The sequence below is a fragment of the Malaclemys terrapin genome, chromosome 16 (assembly GCF_027887155.1).
Source record: "Malaclemys terrapin pileata isolate rMalTer1 chromosome 16, rMalTer1.hap1, whole genome shotgun sequence".
Classification (NCBI taxonomy): Eukaryota; Metazoa; Chordata; order Testudines; family Emydidae; genus Malaclemys; species Malaclemys terrapin.
In genome coordinates this window covers 15795069-15816453 of record NC_071520.1, presented here as the reverse complement: position 1 = coordinate 15816453, position 21385 = coordinate 15795069, and the positions used below count along the sequence as shown (strand labels likewise).

Genomic DNA, 21385 nt, shown 5'->3' with positions numbered 1-21385 from the left:
GGAGTTTCCCATCAAAAGTTTAGAATATGACCCTTAAACAGAGCGTAGAAAAGCCCAGCAGAAGTATGTTTCGTTCCCCAATCATTCTGGAGTAGGGAATGTCAGAGGCTGATCTCAGACACTGATCCAGAAAAGAAACAAGATAGCAGTATTCTGCCACTAAACCCTTGTCTGCCCTAGAGAAATTTATCAGGCTAATTTCCATGTTATTCCCCAAGCATGCCTGTCACAGAGGAAATTCCTTCATAAAAACTATGTTAGATTGAATGGTTAAGCACTCAAAAGTCTAAAATTATTAGAATTAAGGTTGCATGCACAACCCTTAACTTTAGGGTTGACCAGACGTCCCGATATTTAGGTGTTTGTCCTAATATTTCACACTGCTTTTTTTTTCTCTGTTGGCGGGACTCTCCTTTTTTTTTGCTCAGCCGGCGGGACTCCCCCATCCCCTCCCCCGCTCAATGTGTCCCAATATTTTCTTCATCCCATCTGGTCACCCTACTTAACTTTGTCCCCTTATGCGTATGCATTACAATTCAGTTTTTCATTATGCAGTTACATGCCATTTCTCAATCATCATCATGAAATATTGCAGTTTTTTCTACAGTCTTGTAAAGTACCTTACATATACACACACACACACACACACACACACACACACACATCCTTCATTGCTTCCTTTTGATATATAAAGTAGTAGACTACACTGTACATTTGTATATCTATTTGTAGGGAAAAAAGCATATGCAACATTGTATTATTTGAGAAACAGTATAAAGGCCTACAAAGACTGTAGACACACTAAGAGGCATGCAAACTTAACAGGTTTTAGGATGTAATATGTATTAGATATAGCTTTATGGTCAGGTCACCTACTACTGAAATGCAGCCACACTGGTCAAAGAATGAGACAGAGTTTAACAGCTACAGCAATACTATTGCTTTGTTTAGATAAGGAACTGAAGACTATCATATCCAAATGAAAGTATAGAGGGAATTTAGAATTGAGACTGTAATTATCCAGGTTGGATGTTATTATCCTCACTGTCCTGACCAAATTCCATTTTCTTGGGAAAAGGGCCACAATGACTATCGTACTCAGGATCTTGATTTTAAATCTCATAAAAAACAGTACTTCCAAAAGTACAGTGCACACATCCCTCTGATACTACTGTTGGGCATCTGTTCAGAACACTCATTCTGTATCACCAGCACAACTTTCTGGGTACTCTGGTTGTTTTTTGGCTAGACCTCCCAAGAAAACACAACTCATCTCACCACTTTCTATTTCAAATGCAGGAAATAATTCTTTGACCTTGCCTTTGCTCATATAAGCCCATAGCACATCATACATACCAAATCCACCCCCACCCACTAACTTCAACAATATTCCATATACAATTCCTATCCCTATCCCCCCAAGCAGGAAAAGAGAAAAAGAAGGAAAGAACCACAGGACAGATGCTATTCAGATCACTTACTGCACTTTGGGATAGTGCTCAGATACCATGGCGCTAATGCACTATAAAAACTTGAATAGAATAGATCCAACACTATGTAGTTCACAAGATTACAGCCCAAGATGGTATGGCTACAATCATCTTCCCCTCTTCCCCCCCGCCCACCACAACAACAAAAAAAGCATTCTCATCAAAGGTTTTACCTGAAAACTTGAGTACTTTTTATTATTCCTTGAAAACTGCTTTATGGCAACCCACCATTAAGTGTACAATGAAAGTGTTCAAAATGCTCAGATGGAAATGTGTTTCTCCACTTTTTAAAATTGCTAAATCAATTATGTTATCAGGTATTATGGGTCATCTTGAGAAATATGGATAGGAATAAATATTGTAATAATAGAAATTTCGTTAGTTATTGAAGCAAGTTGGATATTTTTGTTAAATTATCCTCATTTTCCCTTACATATATTACTTCAAAAGAAAATGAATCATAATTTGAAGAGGAGACAGTGCAATTTGTTTGTCAATTAAGGGAGGGATTTTTAAGAATACTCAGCACTGACTTAACTTTGCTCTGACTGAATCAATGGTAAAACTCCCACTGAACTCAGTGAGAGCAGAATTAGGTCAGAGTGCTTTTGAAAAATCCCACTGTAAATATTTTCTTTGAAAGACTACATTCACGTATAACACCACTGAAAGGACTTCCCATTACACAGGATCTTTTCACAGAAATTTGCAGTACAGATTTTTTACTTTTTATTACCTAAAACCATTTGAATTATAGGCATCATTCACACAATGTCTCCTGGCCCCTTCCCCAACCCTAATAACTCATAGCATTTCCTGTATCATTAAAGCTTAAGACAGAGAGTTTGTCATGAAAGATCTAAATTATGTGCAGTAACTTTATGAGACTTTTCCCATACAAATTGTTATGCACTCAATCTAAAGTTGTCACCTCTATATACTGTGAAACAGAAGAAGCCAATAACTAAGTCAACGTAGTATATGTAAGTTCTTACACAGTCTGAAGGACACAAGGCATCGATACTAGTATCAGCTTTGAAATAATAATGTCTCATACACCCCGTTAAAATACAGTTAGCAAACTAGGGCATCAGTCAAAGGAAAAGGTAAAAGTGAATTATACCATTTTGACCAGGAATGGCCAGTGATTTGGGATGCAATTGTGGCCACCTAGCAATATGAAAGGAGAAATCTGCCACTTTGAAACACTATGGACAGTAGGCCTGTTTATACCTGGCTCCTATGCTCGCAAGGACAGATTACAGAGCACATTAAAGAGGCAAGGATGAGAAGCCATGTCAGAAAACAATCCAAATTGAAGTAGATGTAAAACTAATCATCACAAAATATTGAAAGGGAATTAGATTTTAAAAATACTGTTTTATAATATAAGGTGACTTTGGTAACAAAGATTTGCTTACAAAACAAAAATCCTCTTATTCTTAGCAACTTTTTGCCATTTATTTATTTAGATGTATACTGTCAATCAAAAGGAGCACCAAAGCAACTCCTTTTAAAAACATACACTACATACAAGGAATAAAAAGACTCATTTTGTCCCCGAACACGAATAGCAAAGATATGTTCCTCCCACTGGCCAGCATCACAAAACTCACTACTCCTCGCCACAGAGGGAGAGAGGATGGGCCTTGGGGCACACAATGAAGGTTAGCAAACTCAAGCCATTACATACCATGGAGAGGAGTGTTCCAAAAAGGTCTGGGGGCCTAACAGATGATGTAGCAGCTTTCTTGAGATCAAGACATGGCAACATTATGAACTACCTATGTGGCAAGTGCTGTACCACAGACATAACTTGTAGATTGTTACTTGATTCTTGATGTTTGACTAGTTTTTAATAACCAAAGGATGGGAGTTCCAGAGTCCCTTAAAACAGGAACCATCTTACAATTGATTTATTTCCCAAAAGTAACAGACTCAAACTACCATATATTTAAGAAATATTCTGCTGCAAAACTGTAAGCCCCATCAAAGTACTTTGATACATTTTGAAAGCAGAGTTCCAGAAAATGAAGTTTACTTACCTACAACTGGAGTTCATTGAAAAGGACTCTGCACATTCCCACTCATTGGATGTGCCAGCAGTGAAATTTTCTCACAGCAATGCCTATGGGGAGCACTCATGTGCCCCTCCCTACGCTCCCCTCTCCCTGAAAATTGTGATGGCAAGCTTATAAAAGGGGTGTGTGGCACTCCTGGTTGCTTCTGTTCCTTCCACTTTTTTCTCAGGCCTAGGATTTCATTAGGACTATGAGGAAGAAGGGAAGATGGGTTGGGAGCATGAATGTGCAGAGTCCATCTTGACAAATTCTGATTATGGGTAAGTACCCTTCATTTCTTCTTCCTTTTGTTTACTGCCACTCATGGGATAGTTTGATAAGCAGTACCTTATGTAAAGAAGGGAGAGCTCAGAGTCCTGAGTAAGGTTTGAATTATTGCTTTAGCAAACTGAGGGCTCGATTTGGACACTAGGTCTAGGGAGTAATGTTTTGTAAATGTACATATAGAGCTCCAAGTAGCAGCTCTACAGACTTCTAAAATAGGAAAATGTCTAAAGTAGGCCTGTCAAGCGATTAAAAAAATTGTGATTAATCATGCTGTTAAACAATAATAGAATACCATTTATTTACATATTTTTGGATGTTTTCTACATTTTCAAATATAGTGATTTCAATAACAGAATACAAAGTGTACAGTGCTCACTTTATATTTATTTTTATTACAAATATTTGAACTGTAAAAACAGAAAAAGTATTTTTCAGTTCACCTAATACAAGTACTATAGTGCAATCTCTTTATAATGAAAGTTGAACTTATAAATGTAGAATTATGTACAAAAATAACTGAATTCAAAATAAAACAATGTAAAACTTTAGAGCCTACAAATTCACTCAGTCCTACTTCTTGTTCAGCCAATCGCTCAGACAAACAAGTTTGTTTGCATTTACAGGAGATAGAGAATGCTTCCTACTTCTTGTTTACAATGCCACCTGAAAGTGAGAATAGGTGTTCACATGGCACTGTTGTAGCTGGTGTCGCAAGATATTTATGTGCCAGATGTGCTAAATATTCGTATGTCCCTTCATGCTTTAACCACCATTCCAGAGGACATGTGCAATGCGAATGCTTGTTCTTACTTTCAGGAGACACTGTAAATAAGAAGCAGGCAGCATTATCTCCCATAAATGTAAACAAACTTGTTTGTCTTAGCAATTGGCTGAACAAGAAATAGGACTGAGTGGACTTGTAAGCTCTAAAGTTTTGCACTGTTTTGTTGAATACAGGTATGTAACAAAAAAAATTCTACATTTGTAAATTGCACTTTCACAATAAAGAGATTGCACAACAGTACTTGTATGAAGTGAACTGAAAAAATACTATTTCTTTTGTTTATCATTTTGACCGTGCAAATATTTGTAATAAAAAATAATATAAAGTAAGCACTGTACACTTTGTATTCTGTGTTGTAACTGAAATCAATATATTTGAAAATGTAGAAAAACATCCAAAAATATTTAATACATTTCAATTGGTATTCTATTGTTTAACTGTGTGATTAAAACGGCGATAAATAGTCATTAATTTTTTGAGTTAATCGCGTGAGTTAACTGTGATTAATTGACAGCCCTAACCTAAAGACATGCTGTGGAGTTGCCATTGATATAACAGAGCATGACTTAACTCCTACAGATTGTGGAATAAATGCTACTTTATAGCTTTCCTCTATGGACCATCTAACTCATCTAGAGAGTGTCTGTGCAGTGACTGTGTGTCCCTTATAGTTGTCTGCATATGAAATAAAGAGATTAGGAGACTTGCAACATTCCTTGGTTTTGTTAGGATAGTGAGTGAGCCAAATCTCCTTTAACATTCAAAGTATGCAGCTTTGACTCACCCATAAGAGCATGAGGTCTTGGGAAAAATACTGGCAGATTAATAGTTTGATTAAGATGAAGTCAGATACCATTTTGGGGAAGAATCTAGGATTTGGATGAAGCAGTACTTTATATTTGTGAAAGACATTGAATGAAGGATTAGCCATGAAGCATGTAGCTCAGTCATTCATCTAGCCCACATGATGGCTATGATGAAAGCAGTTTTAATAGACAGGTGAAACAAAGAACACTCTCAAAGAGAGATTTCATTAGCTCCATAAAGGACTAAATTGAGATCTTATGATGGTACTGAACCCTTTATCAGTGGATACATATTGACAAGTCCTTTCATAAATTTCTTTACTGTATCATGCACAAAGAATTGACTTATCTACCAATGCATGGTGGGCAGCAATAGCTGCTACGTAGATTTTCAAAGAGGATATAGACATTTCTAATAGCTTTAACTGAAGTAAGTATTCAAGAATAGACTGAACTGGTACAAATGGTGGATCTATAAACATATCATTTGCCCACTTTACAAGGCCTACTCCATTTGAGATCATAGCACTTTCGAGTTGACTGTTTTCTACAATAAATCAATATTTGCTGCACTTTTAATAGGCAAGATTTCTCAAGATTATGTCCAGATACCCCCACACAGTGAAGAATTTGTCTACCACTGATTTCTTTAATGACCATTCATTCAGTTCTATTACATCCCTGCTATCAGGATCCTGGCTATGGGGCATGGGTTGAGGCTGGGATCGGAGTTGCAGGGGACTCAATGTAGTCTGAGTTCAGTCTAGAGGGTCAAGACCAGAAGCAGCAGCCCATACTAGTGTCATGCCAGAGGATCAGGTGGGAGTCAAGGGCTCCAATCCGATGCAGCTCATTGACAAATTAGTCAGCCAAGGTAGGGTTAGTGGAACAGAGGCCAGGAGAGGTGTCAGGAGCAGAGTGGGAACGAGGAAACCATGAACTGGGACCAGGAGCAAGGCAAGGTATCAGGAACAGGGCAGCAGGGTCTGTTTGTAGCAGCAAGCTGGGGATCTGCCTAACTGCACAGACAGCTTCCAGGTGATTTCCCTAGGCTTTAAATACAGTAGAACCTCAGAGTTACGGACACCTCGGGAATGAAAGCTGAACAAGTCATTATGGGATGCTCCTCAGGGCAGACTGCTCAGAACGGGGCTAATAGTCGTCCTGAAACCTTAGCATCTTCCCTTCCTACCTATCTGGGGCTGCCCAGCAAGTGAGGGTGGGGACAGGCAGCTGGTTCTAGCCCCCTGGCTGCAAGAGTGATGAGTGAGGCACCCTGGGACACTGTGGTGTCAGTGGGCGCACAGTGCAGGTTGTAGCCCTTTAAAACTGAGCCACTCCTCCAAAGTGCAGTATACAGGCAGGAGCTCAAGCTCTGGCTCCAGCAGCTCACACTCCAGGCCAGATTCCAGTAGCAGCTCCTGCCCCAGCACTGGCAGTTTTCTTGCAGCATCAACAGCTGGGTTGGGGAAGTTTCTTTCTCGGATTCGAACTGAGCTTTCCCCTTCCCAGTGCAGGAAAGCAGCACAGGCCCAGTGCTGCTCCTGCTCGGGGGCTCACAGCTATGCCTGTGAACCTCAGCATCTTCACCTCCTACCTGTAAGCGGCTGCCCCACCTGTGGCAAGTAGAGGGTGGGGGTGAGGACAGGCAGCTCAGATGTGCTTACCTTTAAGATGCAATACGGGTACAGTACAGTACGTGCTGGTTTGGGGGTTTTTTTTGTCTCTGCTGCTGCCTGATTGCCATGTGTCCAGTTGACCAGTTGGTCCGTAATTCTGGTGTTCATATCTTTGAGGTTCTACTGTAGTGTGACTGGGTTAATCAACATATTCATAAATGTTCTGGAAAAAGGGGTAAAACAGTAAGGGGGCAAAATCTGCAGATGATACAAAACTACATGGCAGCAGTCAAAAAAGCAAACAGAATGTTGGGAAACATTAAGAAAGGGGTAGATAAGATAGAAAATATCATATTGCATCTATATAAATCCATGGTATGCCCACATCTTGAATACTACATGCAGATGTGGTTGCTCCATCTTAAAAGAGATATATTGGAATTGGAAAAGGTTCAGAAAAGGGCAACAAAGATGATTAGGGGTATGGAACAGCTCCCATATGAGGAAAGATTAATAAGACTGGGACTTTTCAGCTTGGAAAAGAGATGACTAAGGTGGGATATGATAGAGGACTATAAAATCATGACAGGTACAGAGAAGGTAAATAAGGAAGTGTTATTTATGCCTTCTCGTAACACAAGAACTAGGGGATCACCAAATGAAATGAATAGGCAGCAGGTTTAAATCAAACAAAAGGATGTAATTTTTCCCAAACAATGCACAGTCAACCTGTGGAACTCCTTGCCAGAGGATGTTGTGAAGGCCAAGATTATAAGAGGGTTCAAAAAACAACTAGGTAAGTTCATGGAGGATAGGTCCATCAATGGCTATTAGCCAGGATGGGCAGGGATGGTGTTCCTAGCCTCTGTTTGCCAGAAGCTGGGAGTGGATGACAGGGAGTGGATCACTTGATGATTATCTGTTCTGTTCATTCCCTCTGGGGCACCTGATATTGGCCACTGTCAGAAGACAGGATACTGGGCTAGATGGACCTTTGGTCTGACCCAATTTGGCTGTTCTTATGTAATCAGGGAATGCAGTAGGGACCAGTTCATTATGGTCTCCATGGGTAGGACATCCAGCAGTGCTTGAGCACACAAGGGGCACAGACCACTGTTCACCACTTCACCAGGGCTATCAAGTGGCAATGTGGATCAGACTCCAGACCTATGGATCCTCACGATTGCTCAGTTGGCCACCAGGCTGTTGTCTCAGGCACAGCTAGGAAGGGTCAATCTCTCCCTGTTTGTTCATGCAACATATTGCCCTTATATTGTCTATGAAGATCTGTACTGCCTTATTTTGGATCTGAGGTAGAAAAGATTTGAGGGCATAATAGATTGCTTTCAACTCAAAGATATTTATATGCAGTATCTTTTCTTGAGAATTCCAATGGCTGGCTACAGCTGTTAATTTGCTGAAATGCGCTGCTATCCCTGGTTGGAAGCATCTGAGGCAATTTTCCAATGGAGATGGTGGGTTTAAAGCTACCTCTCTTAGAATGTTGCAACACTGAGTCCACCATGTCATGTCAAGAACAGAAATATCTTTTATGGGATGGTCAATCATGTATATATGCTGTCTGCGTTTGATCTGTAATTTAATGCTGCATTTGGTCTGTAATTTAATGTTGAAGACTTCTCATCCTGAGCTGAGAGTAAGAAGTTATCATAAGTGATTGCAGTCATAAGTCCCATGAGAACTGTAAAAAAAAATTTTTTTCAGAGTAGGATTCTGGTGATACACTGCTATAATGCATTGAAGCTTCAGAAATCTGTCTTCTGGCAGAAAGGCTCTGCCTACCCTAGAACTGATCCTAGAAAGTGAATCCTTTGAGTAGGCAGCAGAATTTTTTTTTTTTTTAAATAAGCTATTAACATCTTGAGGAGGGAACAGGTATAAGCTATGTCCTTGGAAAGGCCTTCTTCTGATTAGGCTTTGATCAGCCAGTTGTCTAAATAAGCGTAAATGGATATATCCTGGCATCTTAAATGAGCTGCTACTATGGATAGAAACTTTGTAAATACCCAGGGAGCAGCAAATATGTCAAAAGGTAAGACTTTGTACTGGAAATGGTCTTCAAATCACAAAATGAAGGTGCTTGTGGTGCCTGGGTCTGAAGGAGATATGGAAGTATGCATCTTTCAGCTCACAAGCTGAAAACAATCTTGGGTAGTTAGCGAAAGTATAATGGATACTAGTGTAAACATGCAGAATTGGAACTTTCTGATAAAGAAAATGTGCTTCTATAGATTCTAATATGCGATAAAGCCCTACATTTTAGTCCAAATATTTTCTGATATGGAAGAAAGAACTTTGACCTCTGAATTCCCATGGCATCTTCTCTGTTCCTCCTGCTTCCAAAAGGGAGCGAACCTCCAATCTTAAAAAAGTCTTGTGAGAGGGGAAGGAGAGTTAGGTGGAGTAGGGAATTGAATTGAATGACATATCCATCTTTTATTAGCACCAGAATCTATTTGTCTGATGTGCTGCAACGCCAAGCGTTGACAAAGTGGGAAAGGTGGAAACGAGGGTTAGCTGAAGCTCCCCAACCTCACATAAAACTTGAGGGCTGACGTTCAATCCTGAAGACTAAGCTGAAAGTTCCTTCCCTTTCATTCTGGGTTTAAAATACTTTCTCCTCTTTTGTGGCTGTAAAGGAGGTGGTTACTGTTGTTGAAACTCATGCCTTTGGGAAAAGTGAGACAAGGAAGCAGAAGGGTCTATTATGATACCCAAAGACACATCCTGAGGTCCTTCTTCTTGCAGGTTGGGAGACACCTAATGATCTTGCATCTTTAGTTTCCTTTAGTGTTTCATCTGTTTTATTACTAAACAAGCCATCACCATTAGAAGGGTGATGGACAAGAGGCGTACCTCTTGAAATCGGGTCTTTTAGCTATCATATCCACCATGGATCTGGGGAGCGGAACCAAAGATATGAACTAAAATATTAAATTAAACTTTTAGAATCAAATAAGAAACAGACTAACTAACCTTAACACCAGAACTAACACCTAAGAATATTAAGCTATGTCAATGGCTCTCTCTTAGAGAGAAGATCTAGATCTGATGGATCTAGTCAGGTTTATGGCCATCTGCTGCTGCTGTTGGAAAGAACTGAGGCAGCTGGGGTACCAACCGCTCTTTTATAGCCTCATACTAAGAATATTCAGGACTTGAGAGGTAAAGTGTGGGAGAGGCCAACAATACTCCAACAAGCATTGGTACAAGACGGTTCCATCATCACAGCTGCACCTTCCAGCACATTCCATGAGTGGGAATATGCAGAGGACACTCAAAGAGCAGCTTATTTTAGCACTGAAGCTGCAGATAAATTACAACTTTAGCAATTAGTGTGTTTGCTCACAGATAATAATTTCATTATGCATAACACCATTAATTTTATTCTCCATTGTGTTATCTTTTTTCATGTTTCTATTTCAAATATATAACAATTTTACAGACTGGGAAGCTGAGGTGGAGGGAATTTAAGTAACTTGTCCAAGGACTGGGAGAGAGAAATGATACTTCAGTGGCAGAACTAAATCTATAACTGTAAATGACTAATCTCCAGCATTAATCAGTATATAAAGCTCACTCTATGGAGGATATTGTATCAGTGCACTGCAAACATATAGTCCATAATGCTTGTTCAGCACTTTCAAGATGTTAAGTACCATACATGTGCTATTATAAACAACTACAGTACCTCCTGTTCAGAATGGTCATGTTGGCGTGCTCAGCTTCTGATTTATTCAGAAAAAATGGATTACAAGTGGCAGGAATAGACGGGAACAGAGATTCATGATAAAATGTGCCATCAATTATGAGATAGTACTCAAAATCCTGCCTAAGAAGTCAGATATTTACTTTGCAGCTGGGAAGCTGTTTTTATTTAAACATTACTGAAGGTTACACTGCAAATGTATTGCAACTCTGCTTTCTGATAGTCCTAGACAATGACAACCAAACTTATAGTTAGAGTACTTCCAAAGGAGACTGTGGAATACCCGTTACTGTAGGTTTTTAAGAGCAGGTTAGATAAAGATCTATCCTGGATGGTCCGGGTGTACTTGGTCCTGCCTCAGTGCAGGGGGGTGGACTAGATGGCCTCTTAAGGTCCCTTCCAGACCTTCATTTCTATGATTCTATACTTCCAAAGCTTTTTCGTGTTTTGTAGAACATCAACAAGAGCCAATTTCTACACACAGTAACTCCATTCAGTTCCCTCTCTCTTCCTATTTCATAGCATTGGGAAGGTCTAAGATATGTCCATTAAAAACAAATATTCAGTCAATAATAAGATTTTTTAAATATATTTAGTAAGCCTATTACAGTCTAATATAACTGCTTGTTGTAGCTATGTCATACAACTGGTAAGTACTGCACTACATAGTCAGTATGTTATAAAGCAATTCTAAATGTTTTCACTCTTAAAAAAGGGTAGGTACATACCTGCAAGTGAAGCTCTTTGAATGCAGAATTAGGTATGAGATGCACTCCTAAGTCACATGACCTCTGTTGTAGCATCAGGTTAACTAATTTTGCCCAGGAGAAAAGGAAATTGCAGTTAAGCAAACAATTCTATGTACACCCCTCAAGGCAGACCAAGTGGCTTTATCCTGATGCAAAAAGCATATCAAGCTAGTTATTGCTCCACAGACAACACACACTTAGACTAGGTCATGTGACTAGAGAGTGTGGCTGCATAGAAAATGACTTTAGGGGAATGAAAGATGCCTACCACGTCCTACCAAGGACTACTGCAGGCATTATGAACAATTCTGAAGTTTGGCAGAGGAAGTCATTAAACATAGTGGCACTATATGATAACAGTGTACTGTTGTTAGTTATTCATATGTACATATTCCTCATTTGTTATGCAGAATTGTAAAGAACAGTCTGGTAAGAAATGCAAAATGTTAATCTATCACATTATTTTAGATGGTGATCAACTAAACTAGGCAGAGTCAATGTTCTGATACAACACTTCCAAAGAAAAAGCATGTGTTGCAAGAAATGAAACTTGATAATTCAGTGGGTGGTACTCTTCCCTTTGAGTCAGTACTGGACCAATAGCTGACTGATCCTGAAAGCAATATCTTCTGGATAAGCTGTAAAACGAGGTCTTTAGCACTTTTGAATATTAAAGATTCCTTGGCACTTCACAGAAGTAGTGACAACTACTCAGAGGATTAAGAGTATTAAAGGAAAAAAAGAGGGAAAAGGAAAATTTGTCATACTGGTTAATTTCTTCTCTTACAAAGATTAGTTGCTAGTTCTCCCTAGATACAACTCTTTCTTCACACTATATGGAGGCAACTGGAGATAGCTCTGTTCTAGCTGCTTACCAGGGCAGAGTCACCAAAGGACTTCATACCAAATGGATATACTCCAAAGATTAATGATTGCTTAATAGAACAGTAGATGGAATTACACTGAAAACTAAAAAAGTCTAATGAAAGTTGAATTTGCAAAAAACTTAGTTTTTAAGGGTGGACCTCTTCTAAAATTGTCAGTGTACAATGGGTTGGCAGGCAGTATTTCTAGAAGTAGGCAAATTGATAGGCAAGACAAAATTATCTTCTTAGGCTAAAACATGTTGGGGGTCTTCAAAGAATTAGCTATGACAACTCTCCCATGACCCCTCCAAATATATATATATTGTGACAGACCCAGACCAGTGGGGTACAGGAGTCTGGTAGAGGGCAAATATACTGGTCACTGGATGAGTAGTTTTCTGTTCCCTGAGTGACCAGAGCAGGGGCTGCACTAGGGTAATCAGGAACCTGCTAGAACCAGTTAAGGCAGGCAGGCTAATTAGGACACCTGGAGCCAATTAAGAAGCTGCTAGAATCAATTAAGGCAGGCTAATCAGGGCACCTGGGTTTTAAAAGGAGCTCACTTCAGTTTGTGGTGTGAGTGTGAGGAGCTGGGAGCAAGAGGCATAAGGAGCTGAGAGTGTGTGCTGCTGAAGGACTGAGGAGCACAAGTGTTATCAGACACCAGGAGGCAGGTCCTGTGGTGAGAATAAGGAAGGTGTTTGGAGGAGGCCATGGGGAAGTAGCCCAGGGAGTTGTAGCTGTCATGCAGCTGTTACAGGAGGCATTATAGACAGCTGCAGTCCACAGGGCTCTGGGCTGGAACTCGGAGTAGAGCGCGGGCCCGGATTCCCCCCAAACCTCCCAATTGACCTGGACTGTGGGTTCTTCCAGAGGGGAAGGTCTCTGGGCTGTTCCCCAACCCACATGGTGAATCTCTGAGGCAAGAAAAATCTGCCAATAAGCGCAGGACCCACTAAGATAGAGGAGGAACTTTGTCACACTGGTGTCAGGAGTGGGATCTTGGGGTGCACAGCACGGTGGAAGAAGGAGGGTAATAAAAAAAAAAAAAAAAAAAAAAGGGGGGGTTTATTTTTTTTCACCACAATGGATGTAGTGGACCACAGCGGCCCAGCAGGAGGCTACCCGTGTCCAGGCAGCTGCCCAACAGGAGGCGATGCAGCTGCAGCAAGAGACTAATTGCCTGCTGATAGACCAGGCTGCTCAAGACCGAGCTATGTTGCGGGAACTGGTAAACCAGGTAAAGTCCCTTACAGAGCTGAATCATGGCCATGATGGGACACGGCTCATACGGGCCAGCCATTGGCTGCAGAAAATGACACAGGAGGATGATGTAGAGGCATACCTTCTGGCCTTTGAGAGGACAGCCCTACGGGAGGCCTGGCCTTGAGATCAGTGGTCTGGCATCCTTGCCCCATTCCTGTGTGGGGAGGCCCAGAAGGCCTACCATGATCTGCCTGAAGAGGCTGCGGCAGACTACCCCCAGCTGAAAGCAGAGATCCTGGCCAGATCTGGGGTAACGACAGCAGTGCGGGCCCAGCAGTATCACGGTTGGAGGTACCAGGAAAACAAAACCCCGCGGTCCCAATTGTATGACCTCATCCATCTCGCACGAAAGTGGTTGCAAACAGAGTCCTGGAAGAGATACTAGCGGTTCTGGTCATCGACCGATACATGAGGGGACTACCACCAGACCTTCGTGCCTGGGTAAGTCAGAACGAACACTCCACCTATGACGAGGTTGTCGCCCTGGTAGAGAGGCAAAGGACAGCGAGGGAGCTGACCCGACCAGTTAAGGAAGAGGCACCCCGGGTTAAACTAGCAGCACCAAGCCCTAAAGTTTGGGTGACTGGGCCACCAGGAGGGCCCAGGTGGAAAAAGAGAGAGGCTGAAGGCCCATCAGAGGCCACAAAGAGTCGGAGCACTGAGGGAGAAGAAGATCATGATGTTAGACTGCCCAAACCATGAGACCGGGGAATGCCTAGGACTCCATACAGATGTTATGCCTGCGGGAAGTGGGGACACATAGCTGCACAGTGTCCCAATGCTGAGGAGCCTATGCAGTGTAACTTGGGGAACTGGGCAGATCCATGCTCCCCTAATCCACCTTGTGGGGGTCTCACTAACCCCACATATGTATACCAGACCAGTGAAACTAAATGGGGTAGGGACCACGGCACTGGTTGATTCGGGGAGTGCTATCACGCTTATCTCAGGGAAGCTCGTGAAGTGTAGTCAGCTGCTGCAGGGTATACGTACGAGGATAACCTGTGTCCATGGGACAGTTAGTTACTACCCCACCATCCCAGTAAAAATCAAGATCCAAGGGAACACTACTGAGGTAGCAGCAGGTGTAGTCCCTAAACTCCCATACCCGGTGCTCATAGGGAGGGACTTCCCAGGGTTTGGAAACTTACTCCCAGTAGGGGGATTGGAGAAAGATGGGGACCCTAAAATTGGTGAGGCATCCACATCAGACTGTCAACCCATAATCTTCTCTGAAATATCCCCAGATTTGTTCTTCCCTCCCAGACAGCGTAGAAAGACAAAAAGGGAAAGAAGGGCAGCTAAGGCCTTGGGAACCCGAATACTGACCCAAAGCCAGAGGGTCGCTCTTGTAGGTAGGCGGACCCACGCAGCTGAAAAGGAGGCCACGCAGGAGGGAGAAGCACCTGAGTCTGACCCCCACCCTAATGCTTCTGAGTATAGGCAACAGAGACTGGGCCCCTAGATCTTGGGCAAATTAGCCCCGGGAGAGGAAATTTTGGACGGGACCAGGCAGAAGACCCAAGGTATGACAACATGAGGAAGGAGGTGACTGAAATAGATGGGGTCCCCGTGGCAGGGAAAACCCAGGGACCAGGACCTTACTTCATAATGAAGAAGGATCTCTTGTACCGGGTTGCACCAGTACAGGGGCAGAAGGTACAACAGATCCTAGTACCTCAAAAACACCAGAATGCTGTATTAAGTCTTGCTCATAGTCATCTTGTTGGGGGGCATTTGGGGGTAGAGAAGACCCTGGCACAAGTCCTACAACGGTTCTTCTGGCCTGGAGTACATGAAGTGCGGAGGTACTGTGCCTCCTGCCCGGAGTGTCAGCTGCACAGTCCCCGTACCCACTTGAGGGCACCTTTAGTACCCCTTCCCATCATAGAGGTCCCCTTCTAGCGAATAGCTATGGACCTAGTGGGACCCCTGGAGAAGATGGCTCAGGGCCACCAATATATACTTGTTGTTTTGGACTATGCTACTCGCTACCCAGAAGCTGTCCCTCTGCGGAATACGGCCTCTAAAACTATAGCCAAAGAGATGGTGGGGATCTTTGCCCAAATGGGGCTACCGAAGGAGATATTAACCGACCAAGGAACCCCATTTATGTCAAAGCTAATGAAGGACCTCTGTACGCTGCTCCATATACATACCCTGAGAACTTTGGTCTACCATCCGCAGACTGATGGGTTGGTAGAAAGTTTTAACCGAACCCTCAAGGCTATGATAAGGAAGGTGGTAAGTCGGGACGGGAAGGATTGGGACACCCTACTACCCTATCTGATGTTCGCTATCCGGGAGGTACCTCAGGCCTCAACTGGGTTTTCCCTCTTCGAGTTATTATACGGGCGTCACCCCCGTGGCATACTAGATATCGCCAAAGAGATCTGGGAAGAGAAACCCAATGAGGGGAGAAATATAATAAGAGTATGTAATGCAGATGCGAGACCGGATAGCCCGGGTTACCCCTATTGTACGGGAACATTTGGAGAAGGCACAGGAGGCCCAGCGAACCCATTACAATTGCCAGGCAAAAGTGCGACAGTTCCAACCAGAGGATTGGGTTATGGTGTTGGTACCCATGGCAGAAAGCAAGCTTCTGGCCCAATGGCAGGGGCCCTATGAGGTGGCTGAACCCGTGGGGGAAGTAACCTACAAGGTGCGGCAGCCAGGATGCAGAAAACAAGAACGAATTTATCACGTTAACCTTCTGAAACCCAGGCATGCACAAGAGGCATGCACAACAGTCCAAAAAGATCTAACCCAGGAAAACAAGCCTTCCAAACAGGTGAGAGTGTCTCCCGATTTAACACCAGACCAGAAGAATGAGGTGTCTGAGATGATCTTCCAGAACCAAGATGCGTTCTCGACAAAACCAGGCCGAACAACCGAGACATATTACCACATCGTCACGAACCCTGGGGCCAGAGTAACAACGAGGCCCTATCGGGTGCCAGCGGCAAAAAGGGAGGAAATAAAAGCAGAAGTAAAAAAATGCTGGAGTTGGGGATCATCGAAGAATCCCACAGTCAGTGGTCCAGCCCAATCGTGCTGGTGCCCAAACCTGATGGCACCACAAGATTTTGCAATGACTTCCGGCGACTAAACTAAGTATCCCAGTTCGATGCATACCCCATACCTCGCATAGATGAGCTAGTGGACCGTCTGGGTAATGCCCGGTACTTGACTACCCTAGACTTGACAAAGGGGTACTGGCAGATTCCCCTTGCAGAAGACGCAAAGGAAAAGACTGCGTTCTCTACACCAGAGGGTCTTTTTCAATATACTGTCCTCCCTTTTAGATTACATGGGGCCCCAGCTACCTTCCAGTGCCTCATGGACAAGCTATTACGCCCGCATAACAGTTATGCTGCTGCCTACTTGGACAATGTGGTCATTCATACCCCAGACTGGGAAATCCACCTGGAAAAGATGGAGGCAGTCCTCGATACCTTCAGGCGAGCTGGCCTTACAGCAAACCCTGCCAAGTGCGCTGTAGGGTTTACGGAGGCCAAATATCTTGGCTACACTGTGGGAAAAGGTCTAGTAAAACCCCAAGTGAGCAAGTTAGAGGCCATCCAAAATTGGCCCCAACCAAGTCGCAAGAAACAAGTCCAGGCGTTCCTAGGTGTGGTGGGATATTACTGACGATTTATCCCCCATTTTGCCACAAGGGCAAGCCCCCTGACAGACCCAGTGAAAGCCCGTGGACCTGATCTGTTGAGATGGTCTGACGCAGCAGAGGAAGCATTCACAGACCTACAGACTGGCCTCTGCAATAACCCCGTACTGATAGCCCCTGATTTTACCAAGGAGTTTATCCTGCAGACGGATGCATCGGAAGTAGGGTTGGGGGCCATTCTATCACAGATGGTCGGGGAGGAGGAACACCCAATTTTATACCTCAGTTGGAAACTCCTTCCAAGGGAACAAAAATATGCAGTGGTGGAGAGAGAATGCCTCGCTGTAAAATGGGCCATGGAAACATTGCGCTACTACCTGCTCGGGTGCAGATTTGTCCTCGTGACCGACCATGCCCCTCTTCAATGGATGCAGCAGAACAAGAAGAACACAAGGGTGACCAGATGGTTCTTATCCCTCCAACCTTTCCAGTTCCGTGTGCAACACAAAGCAGGGAGCCATCATGGCAACACAGATGGCTTGTCACGTGTGCACTGTCTGGCGTCCCAAGCTGCCCAACCCCTTTGTGTTGAGCAGGGGGAGGGATATGTGACAGACCCAGACCAGTGGGGTACAGGAGTCTGGTAGAGGGCAAATATACTGATCACTGGATGAGTAGTTTTCTGTTCCCTGAGTGACCAGAGCAGTGGCTGCACTAGAGTAATCAAACCTGCTAGAATCAGTTAAGGCAGGCAGGCTAATTAGGACACCTGGAGCCAATTAAGAAGCTGCTAGAATCAATTAAGGCAGGCTAATCAGGGCACCTGGGTTTTAAAAGGAGCTCACTTCAGTTTGTGGTGCGAGTGTGAGGAGCTGGGAGCAAGAGGTGCAAGGAGCTGAGAGTGAGAGGGTGTACTGCTGGAGGACTGAGGGGCACAAGCGTTATCAGAAACCAGGAGGAAGGTCCTGTGGTGAGAATAAGGAAGGTGTTTGGAGGAGGCCATGGGGAAGTAGCCCAGGGAGTTGTAGTAGTCATGCAGCTGTTACAGGAGGCACTATAGACAGCTGCAGTCCACAGGGCCCTGGGCTCGAACCCGGAGTAGAGGGCATGCCTGGGTTCCCCCCAAACCTCCCAATTGACCTGGACTGTGGGTTCTTCCAGAGGGGAAGGTCTCTGGGCTGTTCCCCAACCCACATGGTGAATCTCTGAGGCAAGAAAAAAATCTGCCAATAAGCGCAGGACCCACCAAGATAGAGGAGGAACTTTGTCACAATATATAATATAAAAATCCTTGAAGAAATCAACCAAAGATTGATTTGAGGATTTAAAGTCATGCTTCTGACAGAGGTCTCCCTTTCTTCACAAAAAGGCGCATCTGGGGCAGAAGACTCCAGTTTAGAATGTTATGAATGGAGCCCTTTATGGATTTTTTTCAGTAGGCGCAGAGGTCTTTTCAGCCCACAAGGTGACCAATTATCTTTTAGAATATTCCTTAGGCCATAAAAGAGGGGAGAGATAAACTTCTGGATTTGGAACATTCTAAAATGTCACATTTACTTTGTAATAGTAGACTTGGGAAAATTCTCATCCCACCTCCACCAGCCAAAATGCAAAGAATGAAGAAAGCAGCCTTTCTAAATAACTTAGGATAAAACTGTTTTCCTGACATCCAATTTCTGCCAAGACTTGTCCTTCTCATGAATCATAGTAGTGTAGAAGTACTAATTCCTTGGAAGAACTGAATTCTGTATTCACATTGGGATAAAATCCAAGGGTCCTATTTTCCCAACAGAAGATGCAAGTAACTTCCACTGAAGTAAAAAAAAGTGTACTGATTCCTGGAAATGTTCACATCACTGTCTTGTTGTTGTGTCTTATGCAACAATGATGTTCAACCAACTGCAAGAGCAAAGCATACCTGAGCAAAGAGAATCTAAAGGACAGTTTGGATAGTCAGAAGATAAAGTAAAACTGAGCTAATCAGCTCAAATTGATACAATTAGGAGGATTAAAAACAAAAATTACTCTTCCAAGAAGAGTACACAAAAGCTTTTGAAGGCTTTTATATTTAGTCTTTCAGCAATGCTTCACATGGGGATCTTTGCTGGCCTTGAACAGAAAAGGAAAATATTCAACCCGTAGACCTTAGCAGAAGCAGTATTGAGGGCCCATTTGAATCATGTAAAATTATCAGCTTGGTAAGTGATCTGACAGCAATCAGGCTTGTCTTTATGGCAGAAAAACAAAAATCTCCAAATCTTAGTATACTCTGGCATTGTAGATATTTTCTAGAAACAAAGCTATTGTCTATGTAATCAGAATAATCTTGCTTTTTTCCCCACTGTCTCTCTTTCAACAACCATGCAGCCATCTTGAGAAAGAATAGGTTCTGATGGAGTACTAGGTCTTCCATGAGTAGATTTCATCTGTCAATCAGCCTGAACAGCTTTACCACAAAGTCCTATTTTCCCAGAAAGCCTTATCTTTAAGCAAGTGGAAATCTGTTACCCTCAGTTCCATCTTCCTGGATGAATGAAAAAGTATACAGAAGTTGACATGACCTTTTCAGTGATAACTTGTCCTTAAGAAACTCATCACATTTTCATTTGAATCAAACAAGTCTACCTATGGTTTCTCCTACAGAACAACTATCTGATTTAATAGTGGTCTGTTGGGACATTTCCCTTACATTATAGTCCTCCTCCTTAACCAGTCTGCTACTATGTTGGTCTTCCCTTACATGTGTACTGCCTTTATGGATGAATTTTATTTCTACCTATTTAATTAGAAAACTTGTCACCTTCAGTAGAGAAATGCTCTAAGGCCCAGATCCTCAAAGCTATTTAGGATCTTAACTCCCATTGATTTCAACAGAAGTTAGGTGTCTAAATACCTTGATGATCTAGGGCCAAATGCTTCCTACTGGACAATATATCCAGTGTCATATGTGAATGGACTTAGGAAATAGGCACTTCCTATGTTCAGGACATCTCTTTCCATGAGCTTCCTCACCCTATAGGAATGCACTGGCTGAGCTAATGATCCTTGCTTCGATCTACAACAGGAGAACTCTTTAGAATACTCTCCTTATATATTTCCAAGAGATCAAATAGATCACCTGTTATATAATAGCAACAGTTTATGAAAGGTCCAAAAAATTATCTATAGCCCCATGATCATCACTCCCAGAAGATCAAATCGAGGCTCTAGGAGACTGACTGGTCTTGTAGATTCCTTCAGCTCCTATTCTTTCCATTGATAGGAAGGCCCTTCCTCTCCTGGAAATGTATCAATATTCCAAGCTAAAAGTATGGGTTTGGGTTAAGGAGCTTTTTTCCAAATTCACAACAAATACTGGAGATGTTTTCTATGATCTTTGCTTAGGGGACCAATAAGTGTCTGCTAAGATTATGGACCAATAGAGATGAGGGAAACAGACTGTAGGATGACTGGAGGGGTGTTAACGGACCACTTCACCTTGAACAGCCCCTTGAAATATGTGCTACTTATGCTAAACAATCTGTTCCACCTTACATTTAGGAGTGACAGTCTGAGTACATTTCCCAGACCTGAAGAAGAGCTGCTTAAGCTTGAATGTTTGTCTTTCACCAACCAAAGTTGGTCCAATAAAAGATATTACCTCACCCACCTTGTCTCTCAAATTTTCATCAGGAATTTATACTTCTTCATGCTTCTATTGAGCCTTCCACTTTTGTTTGTGCACGTGTGAAATTCCAAAGAGTATGACCCCACAGAATTTCTTGTGCCCTCCATCATCAAAGATTTCAAAGTGTTTTATAAGGGTGGGAGAAGAAACTGGAGATTCCAAGAACTTCATTATTGGAGTATTAATAATTTCAAAATATTAACGTAAGCGTTCACATCCAATATCTGTTAGTCTGATGTAATTTAATTCACTGTGCAAGTTAATCAGATAGCCCAGCTCTATAGCTACAGATTGAAAGCCAAGGACAGCCCAATTAGTCTGTCTTCCTATTGAAGTGGTTAGAAGAGTGCTTAAAACCTTTAGCCACTTCTGTTTTCCAGGTAACTTGTGGTAATTTGTTTGCCACACTGGCTGACGGGAAGATCTGAGCTA

General features: G+C 42.6%; 1 protein-coding gene across 5 annotated transcripts in view; it reads right to left on the bottom strand.

The window, feature by feature from the left end:
* The window catches only part of YPEL1 (yippee like 1), a 46588-nt gene that overhangs the window by 8254 nt on the left and 16949 nt on the right, over positions 1-21385 (bottom strand). For 3 of the 5 annotated variants that reach the window (XM_054006373.1, XM_054006374.1, XM_054006376.1), the window contains exon 2: positions 11506-11588. The exons of the other annotated variants lie outside the window; for them this stretch is intronic. In XM_054006373.1, coding sequence (XP_053862348.1) covers positions 11506-11580 — 75 coding nt within the window. In that variant the 5' untranslated portion in view covers positions 11581-11588. The remainder of the gene's footprint in view (positions 1-11505; positions 11589-21385) is intronic. 5 annotated transcript variants of the gene reach the window in all.